At 51.6% G+C, this 27,198-nt stretch overlaps 1 protein-coding gene across 1 annotated transcript; it reads right to left on the bottom strand.

Moving 5' to 3' along the window:
• Positions 1-15,924: 15,924 nt before the first annotated feature.
• Positions 15,925-27,198, bottom strand: LOC119102991 (TLR4 interactor with leucine rich repeats; the record flags this gene model as incomplete). Its single annotated transcript, XM_037226441.1, is given in 4 exon segments — positions 15,925-15,998; positions 16,683-16,890; positions 17,206-17,339; positions 26,433-27,198. Coding segments are annotated over 4 exon segments (1,182 nt in total), but the record flags the coding sequence as incomplete, so codon positions are not given.

Here is a 27,198-nt window from a genome sequence, read left to right as displayed (position 1 = left end):
ACGTCCAGGCTCGCAGCGTCCAGTGTACATCAAGCCCAGTGTGCGTGAGATCCACGGGTTGGGATGATGTCCCACTTCCTCGCAACCCTACACCTAATGGTTCAGATATTGCCCGACAGAGGGCTACCGGAGCCGATTTCGCCCGCCTCGGCCGACGGGTGACGTCATGCGGCACAGTGCTGGCCAGTTAAACCACTGTGCATGGATATGGGCAACGTTTTATTTGAGCACACAAGCTTTGCCGCGTCAAGACGTCCTTGGCAGCAGGCGCATTAAAGAATTCAAAACTTCTATCCCTGGCTCCTGGTATCGGAAATAGCTGGTTGCTCGGCAGTAGCTGCTTGGTAATCATGGAAAGCACTTGTCGGGGTGCCTGCTGTTTGGTATTGTGGGCTGTGGATAAAATTATCCAGGGTATTTGGTTCCGTCACTTACTGTATGTGATGGCGACGTTTCTCATTTTTGAAGGAATTGAGGACTGATTTGTAAGGCTGACTGGCTTGATGTCTGCTCCAGGTAGGCGCGCACATAGATCTCCGGTTCCTGGAACGCTAACCTATATTGTTAGTGATTTTATTCGCCTGATTCTCCCCTCCCCAATTGCAAATTATTTCACACGCTCATGCAAACGGGACTTATCCTGAATTCTACATGACTTTGCTCTCAAAGAGGGGGTGGGGACTGACTCATCAGCCGAACCCGGATACTTCTCCCTAGTGAGACATGTTTAATCGCCCAGTGTACAAATAATTCGTTTCTTCAATTAGGTACGTATTCAACGGGCATGGTTTATCAAAATAAGTCGGTTGGCTGAGCGATGAAAATACAACAAAGAGTACCGTGAGAATATGCCAACAAATTGGTTTCTCTCCTAATTTGGCTCACTTTTTCGCAAATCTGCAGGCTGCAACCCAAGTTACGGCAGGGGATGAGACCCCTGCAACTGAATAGGGAACCGCACTTCTGGTTGCAAGTAAATAGGAAGTAAAAAAGCAAAAGTTGACCGCGAATGTATTCAAGTTGATTCACGATCTGAACAGCGGAGCCGAGTGCATGTCACTGAGCTGGTTTGCGATATAAAAGCTGAGTGAATTGGGAGAATCGGGAGCTTGTATTCGCCATCCACTTAATCAATCTTGACGTGCTGTCTTCTTTTTACGCTTCCGAACCTTCTAAGTATATAATTTGGGGTCCAGCAACACCAGTCTGGAGTTTATCGAGACGGGTGCAGTTCGCGCCGCAGAGGGGGACGGTAGCATGGTTGTTAGTGGTTAGGGTGCTCATCTCAGGACTTTTCTATCCTGGGATGGGGTCCTGGCCATACCAATATCGCATCCCACGTACCTAATGCCTGATAAATACATAATAGAAGCGTTCCGCCTCGAAATAGCCATAGCAGCCGGTGAGATGTAAAACCCCAATCGATATTACAGCCCGCCCCGACAAACAAACCGCCGCCCGCCAAATTTGCGGACAATGCTTCCGCTCAATCACTGTATATATATATATATATATATATATATATATATATATATATATATATATATATGGGAGGAATAATAATGTACAGTCGATTGGACGCGGAGGTCGGACGCACACGCCAGCCCAGGGACCGCCCAGCTCGACGGTCCGGCCGGCAGCCACGCCCGCGGCGGGCCGGCGGACGAGGCAGCCCGGACGCCAAATGAAGAACGCATTCACGTGCGAGCCGTCTCTCGACCGAGAACGGAACCCCGCCATATGTGCGCGAGACCTGTCCGTGGGGCAGCCCGTCCGCGGTCGAAACACTGCCAGCTCAGTCGGGCACGCCGCCATCTTCACGTCAGAGTCCGAGGCTCCTGACTCGGTCTCACGTGATTCGCTGCGGTACACATCCCGGCTGACCGGACATCCGGACATGTCGGACATCCCGGTATCTCGCTTGTGCTGGACCGGAGGCCCCCCCCCCCCCCTCCTTGACGGGAGCCTTAGTGGAAGAGTTTCGTTTCAGTCGGGAAGCAGCACCGGACAGGTTCCTCTCCCTTTTTCTCCTTTTTTCTCCCCTTTTTTCCCAAATGCGTCGAGCTGGGATCCTTGTGCTATTTATTGAACCCGCTATGCTTGGGACCTTTTTGGGTCGCTGAGTGGACCCGCGCTGATCCAGAGTCAGCCATCCCGGTCAGAAGGCCTTCGACATCAGAGAGGGGACCAATGTATCATGTGCATTAATAGTAAACGATTGGAAGTCTGAAAAGGAACGGAAAGGTCCTTCAGCCCCAATCGGGAAATGCATAGGGTCTCAAGTCTTGGCTGAAAACTCTGTTGGGTCTGGCTGTTGAAAGGGGGGGGGGATTTGGGGCTGGAGAAGGGCGAGGGGTCCGGGAACCCCTGGGGAGAGCTCTTTTCGTACCCGTGAAGTCCAAAAAATGACCATGCTGGGTGAGAAGAGCAAAACATTTTCATATACAAATTCTGACAATATCGCAGCAGCGTCTAGCGGTCCAGGAAGCCCCTCTGGTAAACTCGTGGACCCCTCTGGCCGCTCAATCGGGACTTCCTGGTCGCCAGCGGTACACTGGTATTTAGGGGCGCTTACAACTACTCAGACCTCTGTTGCCCTTCAAACTATGGACATTAAGGGAACTAGGAAACTGCCAGGATACCCTGGTCGCACAGCGGTCTCATTCACCGCTTAGGTACCCCCAGTAGCGCACACAGGAGATGTACAGTAGGGTGTCATCAGTAACAAAAACAAGTAAGACAAAAAATTATTTGGCGCTGGAGCCCACAAGTACACGGCATAGCAAATGTCGTTCCCAAAAACTTAAATTCGTGAGGTGCGAGTCGATCGAAATGTCGACGTAAACCGACGCCCGGCGTTGCAATCACCCAATGTTGGGCGGCGTCCGCCGCTGCAGGCAGCACCAAGCCGTGGGCGGCAAACGACACAAAATACCTTTGCCTAAAGAAACGATGGTACTGAGCGCCCCTTTAGCCGTCGTACGGAAATGCCCCGGTCTAAAGTCTAACATGCGGATCAGACATTGCCCGATTAATTGCCTTTTGGCGGAAACTTTATGTGCTGTTGAGTATGAACTCGCACTAATATGCTGGTTAGTATTGCTTTGGACTTCCACTTTTCTAAGACAACTCACGTGATGTAAACAAAACTTTGGATAGGATATGACTCATATTGTCTGGTGTGCAACTTAATACATACAGCAAGTTCTGAAGCCTGTACCACGGACGTAGAGAGGGGGGGGGGGGGGGGGGGGCGGTGGGGTCACCCCATGCACATCTTGCTCCTTGCCGAGCCTGTGTACCCAAAACACGTGTCGGCGGAGATCGCTCGGTAGCAGAAATACCTTCGCAGCTGGGCTCCACATATTGCCGAAGCCCCAGCATAATTCCCAGACGTCCTCGGCAGTGCGGCGCTGCGTCGCACTCCTAGTGTGAGCCAGATAGGGCAAGATGGCCAGCGGCGCCTACACTTGGTTCCGTAGCACGCAGTCGCTGAGGTTTCGCAGTGGGGGCTGTGTGACTGGTCCGTGCCAGGGAATCAGTTCGGTATACCTCACGGCCTCGAAGTTTACTTCTGAGATAGCGAAACCCTGGACTGAAGAAAACCTTCGGTTTGCTGCTCACGAGCGGCGCGACGATCGGAACCGCCTGTTCGCGGACCATGTGGTTCTCATCCCACACCATGTCCAGCAGCACCTGTTCCGAACGGACCCAGTACACGTTACGCTGGAGGGCTGGCTGCACCGTGGCCTATGTGTGCTGCATCAGGTCGCGGAGCAGCGCGATGCTTCAGAACAAGTTGAGTAAGCCAAAGTTGCAGCCGCTGTTTTGCCGGATGGTGGACCATACCGACACATGGTGGCCGACCACGCACTGGACGAGGTTCTTGAGAGCGCTGCCGGAAGTTTCGGTAGAGATGTGAACTAGGAGCAGTCCAGCGGCTAGTGTCAACTATCTGAAAACAAAAGCGAATATATTAGAACAATTTGCTGCAAACTAATCATTAGATCATGCAAAAATTATTAAGCCCCTTTAGTGTATGTGACTATGCCGATATCCAGCGTCCTCAAATGTGACGGAATAAATATCAACAAATATGCTAGTAAGCATGAACCAACCAGCAAATTATGCGACATACTAATGCACAAGGTATGACAATAAGTAAATGCTCAACAGCGAGCACATGGAATATCGATTGATACTTGATGGACTTTAAACACTCATTGCTATAAATATAAAGATAATGTTTTTTTCATATTTACCCAACATGGTTCGATGGTCCGATTTGCCGCCAGGTTGCCACGTTTCGAACAAAGCCGTTTTGAACTCCGGAGGCCAGAAGGTACAGCAGCTGCTGGTTGGTGCTCAGTTGCTGAATCAGGTCGACCAGCAAGTTTGGTACGTGCCCCGACCTAGGCTTGAATGCCACAACGTCCCTCTCCCAGACATCTCGGGCAAAAGTCTTGCCGATGGGTCCAGCAAAATTTCGATCCCGTGGTCGTGCCGTCCAAGCTCAGCAGCAGATGGAGGAGGTTCAGCTCGTTGCCATGCAGCTAGCAGATGAACCAGTGTGCGGGTGACTCGGTGACCAGCTCAAACAGCTGGAACACGTCGCCTACCGTTTCGGTGTTGACGGCCGTGCCACCGCAGCCGAGCACATTGATGTAACTGTCGCACTGCGGGCTCACGGAGGGTAGCTTATTGAATAAGTGCAGGGCGCGGCCGAGCTCGGACGTAAAGTGAGTCACGTGGCGGTTGTCTGGCTCAGTGATGACAACCAAGTGTTTTTCGATGGCATTCGTCTGGCTCCGTGTGGCTCATGTAGCTCATGCCTTCGCGGCCGTCGGAATAAAGGATGGTCAAACCTGACTTGTGGATTGCTCCAGCATTTTATCGAGCCGTCTCTTTTCTCCCTCTGTCCTCTTGCGCAGCAAATCTTCTCAGGATCTGCGATATTTGATTTCAAGTAGCCAGTCTGTCTCTGCTGTCTTGTTGAAAGGCGACGATAACAGCAGCGACCCGTTCGAGTCACCGTAGCTCTCAACCGCCAAAGCGGTGCTTGTTAGATCGTGAACGTTAGAATCTATAGTGGCAGTGGTCTTAACGAACGAACGAACAATCGGCGTCGTCGCCATTTTCTACCATGTATGGAATCGGAGCATGGGACCGTGAAAGAATACATGAATCCGAGCTCTCAGCTGACTCGCCAGCGCTGAGACCACTTGGTCCCGGAGCAGGCTCGGGGTCAGCACTAGCAGCCAGTGCTGGCTCAGCAGGCGGCAAGGGCTCAGCAGTCGGCGGGGAAGACGACTCAGGTTCAGCAGCAGACACCGCCTCACTGGCGGCCGGGTCACGATGCTCATGGGGTTGTCTGGCCACCCTCCGCATCTCGCGAGCCTCCCTAGTCACAATCGTATCCCGGTCATATGACCATAGGGTAAGCTTCTGGTGCCTGCACTGGTCCTTCATGACAACCTCCTCCTGATGCACTGTCCAGGTAACTGGGCATGGCAAGCTGCACTGAGGCTTGCACTGGCATTTCGCGCCATCAAGAATCTTGTTGAATTTCACGGTGGCGGCGTTGTCCGTGTCACTCTCTTGCTTTCTTTAATTTCTTGTTGATAGCTCTGTTGAGATGATATCAATCCCTTTCGATCAATTTTGTCACATATTTTAGATCATGAACAGGGATCGCTTTGTTGGTCCGCAGTACTCTAGTTTCTACCGTCACGGTCTTGGAGATGGTATCAGTGAGATTCCTCTTCGATTCGTTCAGCCACCTGATGTATCCCAAGGCTTTCCCGTAGTCGGCAGCTGGTGGTGGTACAGAAGAGCCGGGTGGCCTGTCACAAAATGTTTTATGCGCGACCGTATAACCTTTGGCATGCTCATGCAAGTAATTGCTCTAAAGAAATGTTTCAGTACCGGAAAACTGAACTAATAAGCCCCTACCTCCCACGCAAAAAGCACATAACTTGCAAAACAACATCACAATGATACATTAACAATAACAAACTTGAGCCTAACCCGGTCTGCTGGGGCATTCTCACAGCTGCATAGCTTTGGGTTTTGCCCAAAATTAACGTTCTTTACTAGAAAGTTTGTTTAAAAGCTGTTTTGATAATGTTTTGCTGGTGCTCTTCATGATAACATTTCATACTTTATCTGCCAAGTGCCAGTAGTGGGGAAAGTGGAAGCTTTGAGGCCTGTTGAAGGATGATTCAAGTGCGTACAACAGGTGGCGCTAGTATCGAATGCAGTTTTCTTAGCCTATCAAAGAAAACTGCTCTAGCCTCACTAATATCAACATTGGTGCGGTGCGACAGACCTGAAAGTTTATAATTTACCCGTGTAGCAAAGAAAACCTTTGTCCCAGCTGATTCCAAGAGATTCACCCCCTCGATGACACGCCCTAATGTACAGGGACCCGTGCCCCGCCCCCTCCCGCGAAAGGGCTCCGGGGACGGACGATCAAAGACCCACTTCGTGGTTCCGAACGGGTCCGAAGGGCTCGGCGGAGATCGTGTTAGGAATCCCGGCCCTGCGGCCCGGGTCCGCACAACCGGTATTACTTACGCATAACCGGTATTACAAAAACTGATGTCTGTAGGTGTAAGATCCATGTAAGAGCAAGCACGAGATAAATGACGAAAGTTGTTCAGTGTATTAACAAGGAACATCATTCATATAGGTAAGACAACGGTAGTATTGGCCTTTTTCCGCGGAGAAAAAAAAACAAGAAGGATGGAAACATAATTGTGTTGATATTTCGGCCGCCAACCTTTATCTTAACAGTAGCAGAAGTGGCTTGAAAATCCTTGTCGATAATTCTACTCGAATTTTCAGGTTTTTTTTAAACAGCAGGCCACAGTTTTTACATGACACCAACATTCAGAGGATTGAATAAAGAACGATTGGCAGCCATCACCACGATAGAATGCCTATCTAAGAATTAGAATGCGCGAACACACGTGTGCATGTAAACGAATTCAAGCAAATGGGTATCACGCATCACGCTTCATTCATACATGTAAGCAACTTGAAGTAAACAGGCATCACACATCGCCCATCAGTTGTACATGCAAGTGATTTCAATTGAACAGGCATCGCACATCCCGCGCCAGGCATCACTTACACATGTAAGCGATTTTAAATTAGCACACATCACACATAAAGGCACGTATCACGTTCACATAATCGGCCATGATGAGCCCTGTAGGTTAAGATTTGGTCGCCGACTTTTTATGAGAATGGATTCATTTATTTTCCTGTCTGGGTGGTCCTGTGCTCTGTAGATGATTACAGAGCACATCAATCTACAGAGCACAGGACCACCCATACAGGAAAATAGGTGAATCCATTCTTACAAAAAGTCAACGACTAAATCTTAGCACACGAGGCTCGTCATGGCTGCTGATGCGTGCGTGATGTGTTTCTTTATGTGTGATGTGTGCTAGCTTAAAATTGCTTACATGTGTAAGTGATGCGTGATGCGTGATAAGCGATGCCTGCTCAATTGAAATCGCTTGCACGCATAACTGATGGGCGATGTGTAATACCTGTTTACTTCAAGCTGCTTGCATGTTTGAATGCAGCGTGATGCGTGATGCCCATTTGCTTGCGTTCGTTTGCATGTATACGTATGTTCGCGGATTCTAATTCTTAGATACGCACTGTATCGTGGTAATGGCTGGCAATCGCTCTTTATTTAGTCCCCTGAATGTTGGTGTCCTATAAAGAACTGTGCCTTGTTGGTTCAAAAAAGACCTCAAAAATCGAGTAGAACCATCGTCGGGGAATTTTGGACTCACTCCTGCTATTGTTTCAATAAAGGCATGTTGCGAAATATCAACCCAACTATATATTCATTCTCCTGGTTTTTCTCCGGGGAATAAGGGTAATATCACTGGCTTATCTAAGCACGAGATAATTTCAAGTTTACAAACCAAGGCTTCTGGAGGAGGCTACGCAGACGTGACGTCACCATGGGACTAAAATCTGGTAGCCTGCAGCATGGTTTTTGGTTGATATTACGAAAAGGTTGGTAGATACTAGTCAGGTGATTAAAAACGGTGACTTCGCCATCGAACTTGATGGCAACGCTGTTCTACATCTTTATTTTCATGTTGCGTGGCTAGATATTGTAATTTTGTATTGCAAAACTTCTGAAAATAATTCAGTACTAGGATCTGATTCCAAAAATCAATCCTACTAAATCACGTTTCCTGGTTCCAGCATCCGCGCCATATTCGTCGAGGCTAACGCGCGTGAATATCTATATGTAACGCGTTTTTGTAAAATAAATATTTATATGTTCATAAATTAATATCACATGTGATGGTAACGTTAAATTAATGGGCAATGATTGCGCATATCTTCGTACTGCAGTATCTATATGAAGGGAAATGTGAAAATAAGGTTATGTGAGGAGGGCAGGCACCAAGAATGTCATTGCTGCTATGTTATGATCTCCCTGGGTGTTGGTAAAGATGCAGATCTATAATGTTGGATGGGTTAGATAAAACGGTTACAGAGAATAATATCCCCATCGCCCTAAAATATCTGTTAGACTATTTCGGAGCTGAGATACGAGCTCCGACTGTTTGACTGGCAGAGATGACAAAACTTGCCAGAAATCGGCACATTTGACAGGAAAATTCCGCTGTCTTGATCTGAAATGGCACGCCCTGTAATTAAGCCCCCGGGGTTTAGCACCCATTACCCCCATCAGGGCAGGCCATCCCTGCATCCGCTCTGACAACTAAGCTCTCACTGCTCTGACAACAACCGCTCTCACTAAGGCTACAGGAGCTCTGAACTCAACTCAGCTCAACTCAGCTCAACACAAGCTCTGACAACAACCGCTCTCACTAAGGCTACAGGATACGCATTCCAACTTCTCAATGCGCGTTCCAGGGTGCTGCGAGCCCGTTTAGCTCGCCGTATCTCATCTCCATCCAATGTTGTTGTTGTTGCATGTTGTACTCCTTTACACAGGCTGTTTCTAATCACTTCTGGCTTAAGTTCTTCGGGATATATCACTGGTGAATGGGTAACGCCATCTGTTTGTCGAGGGGAGGCTGAAAGCGCATTTCAGCAATAATTATGTGACTCTGGTGCAAACCAACGCCATTTCCCAGCTGAAACTGTTTCATTGAATGTGCTAGGTCGAAAAAATTCAGCTTGTGGAAATATTATATTTAAACTGGTCCGCAAAGAACAGCGTTTTCACACCGCCATAGCGTTGGTGCCATATGATTTAGTCCCATGATAACGTAGCATCGCTACCCAAAATGCACTAATGCGGGGGCTTGTTTACAAACGTACTACGATATCGGCCTTGTCCAAAATTGTCATTCCAGAAAATGTCCCACGAAGGATAGAACGTTGAGAGCTATAAGTAGTACCAGGCCATGCAAAATGACAATCTATGCCGTCTTTGTATAATGAGCTGTGGTGGCATCTTCAACGACCAGTGAGAAGAAGCGAAAGCTGTCATCAGACTTACCCAGAAAGTGTCCGGAATGCTCGTCAATGCTAAGACCGATGTCATGTTTAATATATGAAAAGAATCTACTTTGCGTATGTGTATTAATATATATATATATATATATATATATATATATATATATATATATATATATATATATGCATTTGATTAATTAATGGGCATGCGGTTAAGTCATGCATCAGATTTCGCATTAGGTAGTGGTCCAGAATCGACCAACACAAAGGCCATTGTAGGTAAGTCGATCAGATTCGTTATAGAAAATCAGCTACATTGCGTGCACTTACGACAGTCTCATGGCAGGGCCATGCGAATACACCTTCAAAAATAATTGGGTCTCAAAAACACTGCCACGCCAAATGTTCACATGCATCGTATATGTCTTCGTGATTGACGGTGACAAGTTATTTAGATGCTTCTTTCGGTGAAAATGACAGCATACTGTGCAATTTTCTGTTTCTTGTGATGACTGTCTAGCCTCCGGAATATCTGGCCGAATGATGACCTGAGTGGCATGATAGGAGAGCTTTGGCACCCACAGATCGGAGTGCAAATGTGTGGACTCATGTTGTGTTACGCTCAGCAACTATGTGGTTGATAGTAATATCTCTTCTGCAAGTGCGTTGTACGTATGTTTAAGTGCCTATGCTCGCTGTATGTCTTAACCATCGCCTTGGTTCGCCGTTTTCCATTACTCGGACTGATAGGGAGAGAGGGGGTTGATGCGACCCTCCCCCGGCGTTTCCAGGCTTATAGGGACAGAGCTTGCCGAGAACACCAGTATATTGTTCTGAACACGATCTCACGATTCGTACTAGTTTTTATGTTGTTGACAGGTCAAAGGTCAAATTTACCAGAAAACCACACTTTGTAGCTTTATTTATGTTTTCGAGAAAAAACCTTGCTTTGACACAAACCTTAAAGGGGTGTGCGTCTTGTTTAATTCTGAGTACACTCTGTAAAGGAATTCTCTTGCCGCCCGCCGCCCGAGCCAGCCATAGAATGCTGTGGAGTGTTCATCACAAACTGCCGCTGCTCCGAAACCAGAAAATCTAAGAACACGATTTGGTAACAAAACACGTGCCATAATCACGGCCTATCATGGCGAGGGTTAAACTTCACGTTATTGCTGTGTTTGGTGTCGGAAGCGATTTTTCGGGAAGCAATATTCTTCATTTTGCTAATAACTGAAGCCATAACAGGCAAAACAGGGAAAAAACATTACTTGCATCTTTCCATATTTGCTTGCTCCTAGCCTGACCTCACGCTGAACCCGTCCCAAAAGACCAAGTCCCTCGCAGCAAGTTGTGCTCTGTCAGTGGGCTGGCGCCGAAAGGTTCCGACGCTCGCGAAACTTTCCTCGTCCGAATAACTAGAGCATCTTCATTGACGCGCCAGACAGTTCGCACGCGCTTGGCGACATGCAGGCTGGCGCAAATGAAAATCGCGCGAACGATAAGATGATCGACCAAAGCAGCCGATCGCTGTTACGTTGTGCTAGTTATGTTATGTTAGTATGTTAGTTACGTTGTTAAGTTATGGCCAAGGTGTGGGGGAAATTGACGACACTTCTGAAAAGTATACTTGAACGCTTCATGACATCGGATCTTACGTTTAGAAGGCAGTCTGAGCATACATTTCACGTGTGCAATTTTTAGACTGATGAAAAAAACGTATTGACCCTCAAAGCACCGCGAAGTGGGGCTGGAATCTGAGGTTGAATTGGTGGTTGAACTGGAAGAGTGAAGGTAGAATCCGTGTTTTGGCACGGATTCTACCTTCACTAAATTCCGTGTTTTGTTTTATAATTTATATATTTTATATAATAAATAAATATATATAATTAATAAATTTATATATAATAATAAATAAATTTATATAATAAATTCTTAAATAAATTCCGTGTTTTGGCAGCTATTTATCTGTCCAAAAAATAGGATAAGCACGGCACCCACCGTTTAGTGGCACTTGCAGTGGCCGAGAATTTTCGGTTTTACGAAAGTTGCAACCCATACCATCCTTGTCCTTGCTCTCGAGGCTGCGGGCGGGCATTTTCAAGCCTTTTGATGTAATTTGTTGAAAAAAATATTCTGAAAAAACGAGCGTTCTTAGGCAAACATGCATGGCCTTGCTCGTTTTTTAAGCTCATTTCGTGACGCCCTATTCAACAATAACGAGACACCCATTTACTCAACAATAATGAGACCCCTTTTTCCTCCCGGGCAAGGAGCCTCTTGAGTAGAATACTAGCGGTACATTACCGTTTCCGGTCAAGGACTGAAAAGCCATTCCGTTCCATCGCAAAGTGTCTTCTGGCTATCATTCGGGTGGCACGGGGGGGGGGGATCTCCTGGTCGATCCGGAGGCCATTAGAAGGATATATCATGTCACCTTGTTCCCATCCCTGACACGGGAGGCCTTCTGATCCGCGCACTTGGCCCCGGATCAGCACAGGAACCCTCATGGATGCAACAACATCCCTGATCACTGCAGATAGTCCGATGGTTGTCACATAGACTCCACTTCTGTGCTTTTCTGTGTTCTTCAGATATATTGATTTATCCCTGACTGAAGATTGTAGATGAAATAAGGTTTCTAATTTGTATTAACATGGCTAGCCCATGCTTGTCTCAAAATGCTCAAGATCCTGTCCGAGCTGATCACTGATAAGAAAACTACGTAATACGGTCTTGAACACGCGAGCTCGCGAGTCATAGCAATAACAGCCTCGACGCCCGGCATTGCAGTCTCCAAGCCGTACGGTGTAGGCCTTGCGGTTGTAACACTAAGCGATGGCCAATGAGCAAACGAATAAAGATGACGCGTCTTAAGGGAGATGGCTTGTGAACTAGGTAAATCGGCATGCATGTTTAATGTAGTGCACAAGTAGGCCAAATGCAGTCATAATCTGAAAAGTGTGGGTGTGGGGTGGGGTGGGGGGGGGGGGGGACAGTTAACATTGCTGCACCCCCAACCTTAAAAAGTGGGGGACCATGGCCTCCCTGGCCCCCCTGTTCCTACGCCCATGCTCGGGGCAAGGGCAGCAGAGAGCATTTTGACTTTGACCTGCCGTAGTTCAGGAACCTTACAAGACATATAAATTTGTAATATCACAGAATACGCTATTTAATTGTATAAAAATGTGCAAAATTTGGCACGGCTACGCCATGCCGTTCAGAAGCTATTCCAGAAAAACCCTCGGGGTGGAGGCGGGGGTCAATTTGGCCCCCACCCGAGCGCGTGTTAACAAGTTCATGGAAGGTGTCTGTGCATTCCCTGCTGTTAATGAATTAGAAATGTGCGCTAGAAGCCATTCCATACAGTAAGTTTTCCAGTAAAACATACATGCTGGTTTCGACCTCGGTCTGACCCCCATACATGAACTTAGGTGAACAAAATTTGTGGTAATCCTCAATGTAATTGTTTGACCGCCTAAGAATCCATCTCAGAGAAGCATGTCTTTGCCTTCGCCTTTGATGGGACACTTCATTGTCCCAGATTGGACGACTCCCCAGAAATTGCCTTCGCTGACAGCTACGGCCTGACATCAGCCGTAGGCCTGCGACCTTTTAACACATACTCAATTGGGGGGGGGGGGGATAAATTTGACCCTCCTTCCAGAAGTTTTTTTCCGGAAGTTTCCGAACGGAGTGGCGTAACCGCATCAAATTTTGCATAGCTGTAGACAACTGAATTGCAGATCGTTCGGCATCAAAAAATTTAGTTATGCGTTGTAAGATCGCTGACCTACAGCGGGTCAAAACTAGGCTATTAATTCGGCGAGGACGATTTGTAGATAATCGTTCAATCTCGTGCGACAACCGAGTGTTACACGAAGCTGTACGGCTAGGAGATAGTTTCTTAGGCTGTACAACAATTTGACAAACAATTTATATTGGCCTATGGTCAGGTATGAATGTCAGACCAAAGTCAAAAACAGCCTTCTGTTTTGCTCTAGGGCTAGCTGTATGAGGTAGTTGCTAGTGCTCATTTCCAACTTGTTAGTGACGGGGGCCGTATGATACATCTTCCATGGATTTCTTAAAGATCAGACAAGGTCACTGAATTAAAATGAGCCAGGTCAACATTTTGTTTTTGAGAACATGCTGCCTAACGTAATCTTTGTCGCTTATTCAAATGCAAAACTCAGAGCAGTCTTGTATGATTTTGGTCACCATGACCTTCAAAAGATCAATCAAGGTCACTGACCTTAAATGAGCATGTGACCTTATGCTTAGAAACAGTTTTCTAGGTTCTGGGGGCACTTTGGAGACCACCCTGGAATTCAATCTTGTTTGACCTTATTTGACCCAAAGGTCATGACCTAGGAACCTCAAACTTTAACCTAAATGAGTTCACGTACAGGTCAACACACCCGGTGAACTTGGTGTCATTAGCTCTCCTAGTTCCTGAGATCTCAGGAGGGTCAAATTAATCCCCATCCGAGGGAAAAGCATCCAACCGGCCATCCGTGTGCGCGTTAAGGTGCATCTGATTTTGTAAACCAAAAGATCCGCTATTCAAGTGGCTACAGCTTTGCGAAACTTGGCGAGGCTACGCCGCACCATTTGGAAATTATTCCATAAAGCCTTTTTGAGGGTTCAAACTAAGCCATTCTACCTGGGCTTGTGCTAACGCGCCACATGCTGGAGGGTACTGTGGCACTTGGGTCACGCAATGCATTTATGTATGCATGCCTGCCGTTTAGCTCGGGGTTTATGCATGCATTCATTTACGTGCCGGTGACCAGTGTTCACCTCTGTCCATTTTATTTCCGTTTGATCTATTCACTACGGGCTCGAACAGCCAAATGTGCAATATGAATCGCCCGAATACGCAACTAACGTCTAACGCCTTCCACGTCGCGTTTAGCGCTCAAATTATAGCCAAGTCTACTTACGCGTTGTTGCCGTCGCCGTCGCCGCAGGCGTTACGGTTCGTAATGAAACGCTTCTGGCGTCTGACGAAACGATGCACCCTAGCTACGATTGACGAATCCCACCTACGCCCATCCGAATAGGCTGAGAGTCGCAAACGTCATTTGAAGCATTAACACATGCCTTTAAATTGGCAACTCATATTTCATTGCAACTTTGTCCGGGTTTCTCTTCTACGTTATGTGCAGTGGCCTAAGCCCCGCGGGTAATATTCATAGAGCAGGATCCCACCAGGAGTGCACGTGGAGGGTCCGAGGGATGCGTGCTTCCCGTTCTCACTTTGTTTACGTTCACGCCATACACCTGCAAGAAAATTGCATGCTCCACATAAAGTTCAGATTGTGCTCGTTCCTTGTGCCCCGTCCCCGCCCCGTACTGATGGAAAAGCAAATATTCCGCACCCGCACATGGCAAACAGCCGCACGCTACAGTGCATGACGTCTAAAGAAGCCGAAATAAGTTCTTTGCATCGCTCCTTGAGAGTTTGAACGCTAACGCATTCCACCTGTATGCTGGTCGGTGGTGCCTGCGTAATTATTGAGCGTTAGGTTCAAAGATCAGCTGACTAGAACGACAATCGACGTTAACGCGATACACAAATCTCTGTGCAAAGCCGTAAGGTGCATGCGTTGCCTCTTTATATAGGTATATTTCACAAGCGTGGTTGGGCACAGGTGTGGTTGGGCACGCCTAAATAACATTACACCATATTTTACTTCAAAATACAGTTCAATGTACCTTAAAAACACTTGGTCTCCATGCACTTTGCATAAATCACAGCAATACGCGCAGACACTGCTCATAAATCACGGTAGCCATTTGATCCACGGGATCCCGAGCAGCGGACGAAACAAGGAAAGTTTCACTCTCACATTTCCTTACACAGAAGCCAATGCCACGGTTCTAAAGTAAAAACCGTGATTGTAACGTAGTAAAATCATACATTGATTTGGAAGAGGTGAAGAAGTCCTAAAGAACACCAGGTCTTGGTACAGCACGCACCGTCAGTGAAAAACACGTCCCACCTCCACTTATCCATTTTACCAAAAGATATGGCACGGTCACATCACGAGCGATATATCTCACTGGCATAGCGGTGGCCATGAAGGCCATCATCGGGAGCACACACGCGAAGCTCCAAAGGCAGAAGCAATCCTTCTGCGCTACCATATTCCGAGCAGCAAATGTCCTGCTCAAACGATGAACGTGACCCCGCCGCGTGACCACAATTCCCATGTAGCTCGCTAGCGCCATCTACATCCACGGCGCCAGGTGGCGCCACGTGCGAGGTGTCCCACTACTTCGCGGCATTGCGACAGCGTGTGGGAATGAGTTGACTTAGAGAACACACTGGTCGGTCGTGACTGCGCCGCCAGCTTATCACGGCTCTGTGCCGGCTCGTGACCAGGATCGGCACGAGAGCGTGGAGGGCCGGCTCCGGGCACCCAGGTCCACGGCGTGCGCCGCACGCCGGCCGCCTTAGCCCAACGAGTCCAGGTCGTCACTGTCGCTGTGGAAGCTCTCCTCGGAGCTAGAGCGAGTCCGCACGAACCCTGGCCCGTGCCGAACAGACCAGCGGCTGCAGTGGCCGCGGCGGCGGCGGCGCCAGCGCCCCAGCGCCCAGCCGGCCAGCATCAGCACGGCCAGCAGCGCGGCCAGGCCAGCGATGGCCGGCGGCCACGGGTTGGCAGAGCCTGCCTGCTCGGCCGGCCGGACAGCGACACAGCGCAGCGGTCCGGCCGGCGGCGCGGCGGCGGCGGCGGCCGCGTGCAGCCGTCGGCTGGTGTTCGCCGTTTGCTGAGCCGGGTACGGCGGCGTCACGCAGACCCGCGCCGGCCCCACCACCGCCGCCGCCAGCTGCAGACGGCGCCGCAGGCAGGAGGCCTCGGCCGCCGCCAGCGGGCCGCGCCGGTCGAACACGAGCACGGTGACGGCGCAAGGGCCGGCCGGCGCGCCGGCCAGCCGCAGCCGCACTGTGACGCGGCCCGCCGCCGAGACGCGCGCCGAGAAGCTGCGCAACGGCGGCGGCGGGAGCGGTGCCGCCGCCAGCAGCACCGGCGCCGCGCAGCTGGCGCCTAGCTCGACGGCCGCGTGCGGTGCCAGCTCCACCAGCTGCAGACAGAAGCGATAGATCCGGTCGGCGGCCAGCGCCGGCCAGCGCAGCTCGACACGCAGCCGTGTGGGGTCCCCGGAGTCGGCGGCGCCACAGCCGGCCGCCGCGCTGCCGGCCGACCGGCCGGCACGCAACTCCACGGCCATCACGCGCCGGCAGCGGTACGGTGAGAGGGACGGGTCCACGCTCCAGAGCAGGTGCACCACACCGCCGGCCTCCAGCTCGGCCGAATGCAGCTGCACCAGCTGGCTGATGTCAGCGGAGGCGGGCTGCTCGGGAGCCGACGGCAGCTGCTCGTCAGCGCACGTCAGCTGATCCGCCATCACCTCCAGCTGGTGGGCAGACAGCCGTAGCGGTGTCACAAGGCCGCTTAGGCATGCGCTATCGTCCTTCAAAACACTGCGATATGCACTTCCAGTCCACCCACGCAAGCACCAGGGTGTCGGTCTTATATGTGTACATGACTGTGCTGTTGTGAAGCACAGTCATGCTGCCATATCGACGCATGCTTTTCGAAAATTTCGACTACCACATCTGTCGAAGAACTTCTTCAAACCCTAAACACTTTTCTTTCGAACAACAGCACAGGACTGACTCACTCTCAAGTGTCCCAAGCCAGCAGCCCCGTGCTGGCCAGCGCTACGTACCAGTGGCGCGTTCTCCAATTCGGGGGGCGTTGTACACGTGACCTGGCTGAGGTCAGCGGCGTCCAAGCGGGCCCTGCTCGCTGCCAGGTAGGTCGCCAACTCACGCAGGCGGCAGTCGCAGTGCAGCGGGTTCTCTGAGGGCCGGGCGGTCGATCAGAGGAGCGAGGCCCGGCGGGAGGCGGCCCCACCGCGAGTGTTACATGCTGTGGCCCCAATACGGAGCGCACAAGTCAATGCTTTCGACGTCCGCTTGTCGTGCCCAACAGTATTTCGTGCTCGTTTGGGGATGTCAGTGTGCAGCGTGAGCGAGCGGCTGCATCTCCGCGCCCGGGCTCCTCGGATAACGCACCATCCATCCATTACAGGCACAGGATAGCACATTCTAACCTCGCATGCCGGCTATGACATCGAGCCATGCTTGAACATTCGAAAAGCTCTGGGGAAGCTCTGGCGCGCGTCAATCTTCTCCAGCCAGAACACTCTGACGAGCTGTTTGAGAATCACGCAGAGTAGCGACCACCCGTGCCTACTTCACCAGCACGGCGCCTTTCTACGGCGCGCAACTAGTGACATGATAACAGGAGGGAGGATTGTCACCATATGGATGACGTATGTCGCCAAAACTTCAGGTAGTGGAGCTGTTCCGATCGCTGTTGCGAACTGCAAATCGGTACTATCATTTCATTGGGATATCCGTCTTTGGTGGTGAGTTTGACAGGCGAGGAGTTCCACCTATTCATGACGTTCGCACACCTTAAAAACATCTTCGCTTGAAAACTATCCAAAAAATCGTCCACTGAGGTTTCGTTGGGCTCCAATTACCGCCGAAGGACGGCACAGCCCATTTGGACATGAATGTGTTCAAAAATTAGTAGCTTGTCCTGAAGGGAAAAGCCTGGCAAAACCACAGCCGTAATGCCGTATCCTCAGTGGATCTAAAGCAAGATTAAAATATGTTGATCACAAATACATAATGCCGTGCAATGCAAATGGCAGCCGTGTATCTGGCGGGCGTAGGAGCATCATTTGGGAGTAAATTTAGGCTCATTTTTGGGGCTTCGTTATCTACCCTGCCTGCTTTGCCGAAACATGGCAAGAAATGCGACACACAGGCAACAGGCGCTGTCACAAACTGACAATAAGATTTATCACGAACACAAACCACCTGGGATCGTTAATGGCGCACTCGGATCTGATAGCAAAGGGTAAAAGCGCAACTTGCTCGGTTTCATCCTTCCCCGGTTTGAATGCACGAATCGTGACCTAGCTTCTAATGGCGCGTGGGTAACCAGAACACAATATTTTTTACGCCAGTGAGGGATGTACGAATGCTATATTAGGAGGTCAGTTTGATACCCGTTCAAGGTCTTGCGTCCCAAACATTTCATGCCAGTGCAGGGTAGCCATACTGATAACCACAATCAGACAAAAATGCACTGTGACCATTGTTGTGCTGCTTGGCCTCGCCCCTGCTGCACTTTAATGAGCATACACGATGGAGTGCAAAAACGAAAGCAATGCCACCGTAGCGTAGATATTAATAAGCATAGCTGTACCGACTGGTCATTGCTTCCACATCGCCCGGCTCCACCCCCAGCCAAATTCCTCACCTCTGAGATACTGTTACCGTCGATGTAAATGAGGACAGCCAGGGCTGATACAAGCTCTCGGGCCATCTCGCCATACGGTCATGTCGGGCCATGGCTTTGGCCCGTCGTCTTTCTTTTAATTTCTGTATTTTATGTCTCCATTGCTAATTGCAAGGAGTGGCTATATTTTTTTGACGGCAATGCTGAAGACGAATCTCACCTCAGATGGAACGGTTTGCACCAAAGAACCTTGACAGTATCACGGTACAACTTTTAAACACACACCGCTTCCTGCCCAAACTGAATTGAGAAACGAACATACTGATGCAACGAAGCACGATCGTCAAACTGCGTGACTAACTGGGCCGGGCCAGTGGTGCTTCAACACGCCCGGTTGGTTTACGTCAGGGCATGTTTGGCCTCGTTGAAAACTGCTAACAATGAGTTAATCTTGAAAAACGGTCAGCGTGCCGTCTTCCATATCTGACCTCCGTGCGTCACGACACCCAAACACGGACAAAGCCGGAGATCAGCGATCCCCGGACACGTATTCGAACCAATCAAGTGTCCTCTAGTGTGGCGCAGCTGTCAGAACGCTGACGTGACTTCGTGCTGTCCGTCGGTTTTCCCCATGCGATGTGCCGGACATGGTTTTGGCAATGACTGCCGCGCTGCCTTACCATGGTGACCGTGCCGACACCAGTCATGACACTCTTGATCAGAGGCAAGCCCTTTACTATGATCTCATGTCAACTGTGCCCTGCTTGGATCCGTGAATGATTGTGGCGTGCTTTGCAACGCTTTCAAAAGCCGTCCGTAGGCTGAGGTTAACCGCCGGTAAACAACCGACCAGCGCTTGAAGCTGACAGGCTTATAGCGAATTTCGAATAAAGCTGCATCTCGACTCCTGGAACAAAAGGACGCTATGGACTCAAGGCGAGTCGTTCTGGTCATCATTCAAAAAGGAGCTTATCCACCTTTCGGTGATATCGTCCCTGCTTAATGAATTTACTGTTAAATGCATTGTTCACACGAAAATCACGTCTCATTTAGATTATCTTAAAGGCAGGATGAAAGTCAGACAGGATTCGATTCAGCGAGCTCCAGCTCCCGATGAAGAGATGACTCACCAAATGCCAACACCGGTTCGGTACGCGGCTGAGCCCGCCAATCAGCAAAATTGGGGAAAAACTCGGATGAGATAGAAGTCTGTTATTTGAAAGTGTACGGTTATAATTTCGCCTGTCTCACCTCTAGCTATATATATATATATATATATATATATATATATATATATATATATATATATACATATTCCTAGCGCCTCTCACGATTTTTTTCTAAATTGCTCTCTATTATAATATTCGAAATAAGCGTGCAATCAATAAGTGGTGTGGTTTCATATATTTCATAAGCCTACCTTATAAGAGGCATCAACGAAAAATTTTGTCATCACCCTTTCTCACCAAACGACAATATATAACCACCGTTGGGCAAATACCCTGCGCATCAGTAAAAAGCTTTATGGGACCTAATTGGACAGCATCATACATCGCCTGTACCAGTACTTCGTTATATGACAGTTCGCAATGCTTCGCGCTTTAGAGTCATGGCAACATACGATACATGCGCTTTAACGAGTGAGCTCGCACTAGGAAGGCAAGCTCATGGCACACACATCCCTACCTAGTAACCACAAGGATAAATACCTGTTCGGTAACGCGTTAATGTCAACGTCAAACCGCTTGTCACGCCATTGTATTGGAATACTCTCCAAAGTTTTGTAAGGTTTGAAAGCTCACAACGATTTTTAAAGGAATTCAATACGATCACGATCAAAGATGGGAAGAAGCTTCGAAGTAGCTTCTAATGCGGCATATAACGGGTTTGACACCGGCAGTGAGCGTTTGTAAAGCCTGGATTCCACTTGTAAACGCAAAACAGCACATACTTACCATAAGAGCGAGGTACGAGTTGAATCAAGCGAGGATGTTATGAGCTTTATGCATATGCCCAAATCGTGTGCATTGTCTGTTGTAATTGAAGCAAAGCTGAGCTTATATAGAACACTGCATGCTTACGCCATACCAAACGCTTCACTGACCACGCAGTACATTACAGTGAAGTGTCCGTTGCTCACGCAGCAAAAACCATCTTTCTACCGCAAGTTTGATCGCCTCCTTACGTCAGCCCGTAAATCTGGTGAATGTGCTCCAGCTGTAAAACTCCATTTGCGCTCTCCTTATGCGTGTAACACTCACTGACATGGATCTTCCGCCCACCGATAAGGCTATCTGCGATAGCGTTGCAGTTAATTCCCTACACTAAGCAAGATACTGCCCAGCTATCCTAGAGCGGGCTCAGACCGTGCCAGTTCAGGTTCTGAGACAGGTGACTCCGATAAGGTCATAAGAGCATGTGGTTCCGATATGTCTCGAGAACAGGTGCCTCCACTTTCCTAAGAGCACGTGGCCAAGGTCCTGAGGACAGTTGGCTTCGGTTAGGTCCCGAGAACATGGCTTCGATTACGGCCTAAAAACAGGTATTTCGATTTAGGTCCTTAGCACAGGTGGCTTCTGTTGGGTCCTGACAACATGTGGCTCCGATTAAAGCCTGAAAACAGATGGTTTCGATTAGCTCCTAAGAACAGGTGGTTCCGATTAAGTCCTGAGGAGAGGTGATACCTATCATGCCTCGGGGACATGAGACACCTAATCAGGTACCGTAGACAAATCACGCCGATCAGGTCTACAGATCAGGGGATACCGATGTGGTCCAAGGGCCAGGTGAGACCAATCTGGTCCCTGGGACAAGTAGCCCCGAGTCCGCCATGAGGAAAAGTTGAATGTGAGATGCTTATGGCATGCGAGACTGATAAAGAACAGTCTACCTGACCCGAGTCCAGCGAGTATTGCTCGCGATTGGAATGGCAGAGTCCGTGACGGCGACCGCTGAAAGAGGCATCGGATGGAGTGCAAGAGAAAAATAACGCCTCCAGAACGCGCTGAAGAGCCTACATGTGAGCTCATGAGCCGGTCAGTGGGCCCGAGAGGTGGCCGGAGTCGGTGCAGCCCTCACAGGACCGTCGGCTGGTAAGCGGACCGCTCCCTGCGCGTAAGGCGGCTCAGTCCGAAGCGCGGGTCCGACAGCTCAGTACAGCCGGCCGGCTCCACCCAGCTCAGTGCACCAATCCACATGCACCCAGTTCAGTGCATCGACCCAGGTCCACCCAGTTCAGCGCATCGACCCAGATCCACACCGTTCGGCGTACCAACCCAGGTCCACCCAGTTCAGCCTGTATCCGACCGCGTCGCCCGTACAGTAAACTCGCCGCAGCCCACCCAACCGGCAACCCATCCCTCTCGGTGCCGAGCGTGGCCCTGGCGGAGCGGAACTGCCCGCACCTCCCGAGACGCCGCTTTGTGCTCGGACCGCACGGGCTCGCCGCCAAAACGTGCCTGCCGCTCGACAGTAAGGGGCCGAAAGTGGCCGACACCGGCCGACGGGGTCACGACCTGCCGACCCTGCGGCCTCTGCTGCCGGCCGTGGCTCCGGCCGGCTGGTCAAGGCAGGGCTCCCTGCCGCGCCGGTGGGCTAAGGAGGCCGTAAGGGAATAATGGCCCCGTAGTTCCGAGAACATAGACATTTGGGCAAGAGGGGCGCCTTTGGAGCCCAAAACATGAGCCCTCTGCTGTGAATGCGCGAGCTAACTTGCCGCTGATATGCATACGAGTGCGCTAAGAATGACATTACAAAGCTAACCTGATCTGCACAAAAAAGCACAGAGCACACACCTAATCCGTTATTCGATTCTAATTACAAAACTATCTGAATCTGTCACAAGACTCTTCTGTTTCCACTGTAGCGGTACAATGTGTGTGATGGCCCGCAGCCAGTCACAGGTCAGGTCCCTGCAAGACCCAACCAATGCGCTGGAATTCGGAATGTTGAATGCGTCACTGCATGGTGCATGTGCGTGTGGGGGGGGGGGGGCGGGGCTGTTGAGATGGCATTTGCATCGTGCGGTGAACCCAATGTCTATATGGCTGTGTGGGAGATTCCGCCGGATGAAAATGTTTCTTACACCTGCTTTATCAAAATAATGGATTCCGGGCTCTCATAGATTTATTCCAAACACAACATATAAACTTAAAGCGGTACGCTCTTGGACTTCAGGTGAAAAGCAAAGAGCAAGTATAGGAGGGCAAAAAATATTGGCAGTTCAAACACTGACAAAATATTTCTTGTTCAGCACTTCGGCAGTGGTGAACACAAGATGAAGCACACGTAAGAAAGATTCCCAGTTCGCATGTACGAATTTCCAGTTCCCATACATGTGTCTCAATAAAGCACTCCTTATTGAGGCCCCTATATGTGACTTTACGCGGGTAATCTCCGTTTAACCTGAAAGCGTTGCGTGAACAGTCACAAGACATGAGCCACATGCGTGTCACACTGTCCAGCTGGACGGCAGCCTCCGGCTGGGAGAGCCCCGGGACGCGGGACGGGAGCAGGGCCGAGTGGAACCATCACCGAGCGAGTGCATCGCCGGGATGGGAGCAGTACCGGGACGGTAGCAGCACCGCGCGGGAGCAGCACCTGGGATCGGAGCAACACCGGGATGGGAGCCGCACTGAGTGGGAGCAGCACCGGGACGGAAGCAACACCGAGCGGGAGCAGCACCGAGCGGGAGCGGCACCGACACCCAAACGCTCCCCGGACAACCGTGTCAGGTTATACCCCGCCCGCTGGTGATTAGGAAGGGATGACACCCTGGGCTGACACCTGACCGGGGGGAGCCCCGGCGGCTGACGACTGGGGGGGGGGGGGGGGGGCACCTGACCATAGTGGAGCTCCAGTGGCTGACGACTGGGAGGGGGAGGGTGACGCCTGACCCGGGTGAAGCACCAGCCGCTGACGACTGGGGCGGGGTGACACCTGACCGGGTGGAGCCCCGGCGGCTGACGACTGGGGGGGGGGGGGGGGGGAACCTGACCATAGTGGAACTCCAGTGGCTGATGACTAGGGCGGGGTGACACCTGACCGCGGTGGAGCTCCGGCGCCTGACGACTGGGAGGGGGAGGGTGACACCTGACCCGGGTGGACCTCCGGCGGCTGACGACTGGGAGGGGGGAGGGTGACGCCTGACCCAGGTGAAGCATCAGCCGCTGACGACTGGGGCGGGGTGACACCTGACCGCGCTGGAGGTCCGGCGGCTGATGACTGGGGCGGGGTGACACCTGACCAGGGTGAAGCACCAGCCGCTGACGACTGGGGCGGGGTGACACCTGACCAGGGTGAAGCACCAGCCGCTGACGACTGGGGCGGGGTGACACCTGACCGCGGTGGAGCTCCGGCGGCTGACGACTGGGGCGGGGTGACACCTGACCGCGGTGGAGCTCCGGCGGCTGATGACTGGGGCGGGGTGACACCTGACCAGGGTGAAGCACCAGCCGCTGACGACTGGGGCGGGGTGACACCTGACCGCGGTGGAGCTCCGGCGGCTGACGACTGGGGCGGGGTGACACCTGACCAGGGTGAAGCACCAGCCGCTGACGACTGGGGCGGGGTGACACCTGACCAGGGTGAAGCACCAGCCGCTGACGACTGGGGCGGGGTGACACCTGACCGCGGTGGAGCTCCGGCGGCTGACGACTGGGGCGGGGTGACACCTGACCAGGGTGAAGCACCAGCCGCTGACGACTGGGGCGGGGTGACACCTGACCGCGGTGGAGCTCCGGCGGCTGACGACTGGGGCGGGGTGACACCTGACCGCGGTGAAGCACCAGCCGCTGACGACTGGGGCGGGGTGACACCTGACCGCGGTGGAGCTCCGGCGGCTGACGGCTGAGCGGCCGTTGTCCGTGAGTCAGCCCCGTGCAGGAGGTGATCAGACAGCACTCGACTGATAGCCCTCACGAGAGCTGTCCGTAGCTTGCAACAGCCCTACTGCAATGCGAAATCTGCCGACCGGACGGGCATGCCCTGCTGAACGAGTTCACCAACTGCTGTTAGGTGCAAACACATTGTAAAATAACACGACCTGATGATGCGTTGTTCATTCTATGTTCAGCTCCTTGTTGACGAGGTCACGTCGTAAAGAATAAGCGTACATCCAACGACCTTTAACCCAGATTTAACTCTGCGTGATTTTTAGGCAGACCTTGAAAGCGGTCGCACAAAGGCTGCCTGCGCGCCTTGGTTCGGCTCCGGATCATGCCAGCCCGTGGCTATATGTTCGTCCGTGCTTCGCACTCAGACAGATGTCCGCCTACACTTTATCCCGTCTAATGCAGCCAGGAAATCCAAATCCAGCACTTCAGGAAATCCCCTGGCGCATGAAGGCTGCGGAAGAAGCCTCCTGTGTCGGAAACGAAGTGAGCACGTGGCACACGATGGCTCGGTTGCGTCAGCAACCAAGCCGGGGGCAGATTATATTACCGCGACGGCAAATACAGCGAACGTGGGCTGCATTGTGCCCCCAGATAATGATGGTACTGTGCTGCTGCAGGCGAATGAGAGCATTCCTCTTCGTACTGGACGGCTATCAAATGGATACACACTGGAGACCGTATCACGCTGTTTCCTTACTTAAATGGCGTCATGAGGTTTGTAACACATGGTACCACAAGTTCTTCGGGCAATACCTAATGGCTGCCTTCAGATGACCTTACGACATCCTCAGGGATCTTAGTGACATCTTCAGTTGGATGATGAATGATGTCTTTTGTCAACTGGGCACTGCACTAAAGACGTGTGCTTGTTATGCAACCGCAAAGCAGCACTAACCGCCCATATTCAACTTAATGGGGTATTGTTAGATAAAGACATGCATGCAATTCACCCTTGGAAACACAAGTGGTCCATATTCATGCCCTAATGACATGAAGAGATTAGTGTCGGTGATTTGGGCGTCATCAAAGGTCCATTAGGGCGTACACCAATGCCATCACGTACCGTCTTAATGAGAAGAGGGCACTTTGCATACATTCAAATAACAACACGGGAAGGCCAGACGCCTGTGCACTGACACATAACCCTTGCACCTGTACCGAGGCTGGAAATCCTGGGGGCAGGGAGTTCGGGCCCTCGTTGGCATCCCGCATGCAGCGATTGTCGTTTGGCGTCTTTATGTTTCCAAACCAGGAAATGCCTCTCGCCTCACTGACTCTGAGGATGATCTCCAGGCCTCACCCGTACATACAGAAACGGTCATAACGAAGACAGCACCCAGCTCATGGTGTCGCTGGACCACTGCATAGGGCAGACATGCATTGGCCCAGCTTAGGAGAACATTCGTTTGCAAAGCACGAGCACTGTGTTTGTGTCGGCACCACCTAAAGACATTCACTATCTAAACTGCACAACAAATCAAATATAATGAGTCCACAGCGTTGACATCAAACATGTTTTACCAAATAATTGATCAACATAGACGTACAATATTTCGCAGATGCCGTCATAACAAAAGCCTGACCGCGCTGAACTGCTGGCAGTGGACCAGAGGAGCCGGGCCGAGCGCGCCACACAACCTCCCCGAGAGCTGGAGTCGGCCGACAGACCGCCTGCCATAGCTTTTAGGTTGCTCCTCTCCCCCCCCCCCCCCCCCGCCAGCTGGCCAACCGCCCAGCCGCTCACCTGCGAGATCGAGCCGCTTCAGCGACGGCATGGTGTCGAACATGCTGCCGTCCAGCTGGATGAGGTCGTTGTGCCGCAGCGAGAGTTGACGCAAGCCTGTCAGCGGCGCCAGCACGGCCGGCGCCACCGAAAGCAGCGCGTTGTCGCCCAGGTCGAGCGAGGCCAGCCGCTTCAGGCCGCGGAAGGCGGCAGCCGGCAGCGTCACGATGCGGTTGCCGTCCAGCCGCAGGGAGCGCAGGCGACCCAGGCCGACGAAACTGCCGTCCTCGATCACGTCCACACTGTTGCGGCTGAGGTCGAGGTCGGTCAGGCTGCGCAGGGCGGCCAGCGCGCCCGCCGCTGTCGACGTCAGGTTGTTCCGCGCGAGCGACAGCACGCCGACGTCGGGCAGCGCCGCCGCCACCGCCGGCGTCAGCGGGCCGCGCAGCAGGTTCCGGTCGAGCGTCAGTTGCCGCAGACGGTCGAGCCGCCGCAGTGCGCCGCCGCGTAGCTGCTGCGCGTCCAGCCGGTTGCCCTCCAGGCTGAGGCTGGTCAGGCTCGGTAGCGCAGCGAACGCACCTGCCGCCAGCCGCACGATCTCGTTGTCGGCCAGGTTGAGCTCGGCGAGGTTCGGCAGCGGCGGCAGCTCGTTCTCCTCGACGGCGCGCAGCCGGTTGCCGCTAAGTGACAGCCGCTGGAGGCGCACCAGCGGCCGCAGCGCCTCGGTCGGCACGCGCGCCAGCCGATTCTCGCCGAGCCCGAGCGCCAGGAGCGAGTTCTCCAGCCC

This window comes from Pollicipes pollicipes, unplaced genomic scaffold (assembly GCF_011947565.3).
Source record: "Pollicipes pollicipes isolate AB1234 unplaced genomic scaffold, Ppol_2.1 Scaffold_5724;HRSCAF=6776_pilon_pilon_pilon, whole genome shotgun sequence".
NCBI lineage: Eukaryota > Metazoa > Arthropoda > Thecostraca > Pollicipedomorpha > Pollicipedidae > Pollicipes > Pollicipes pollicipes.
The sequence above is the reverse complement of the archived record's forward strand: the minus strand, read 5'-3'. Positions and strand labels throughout refer to the sequence as shown.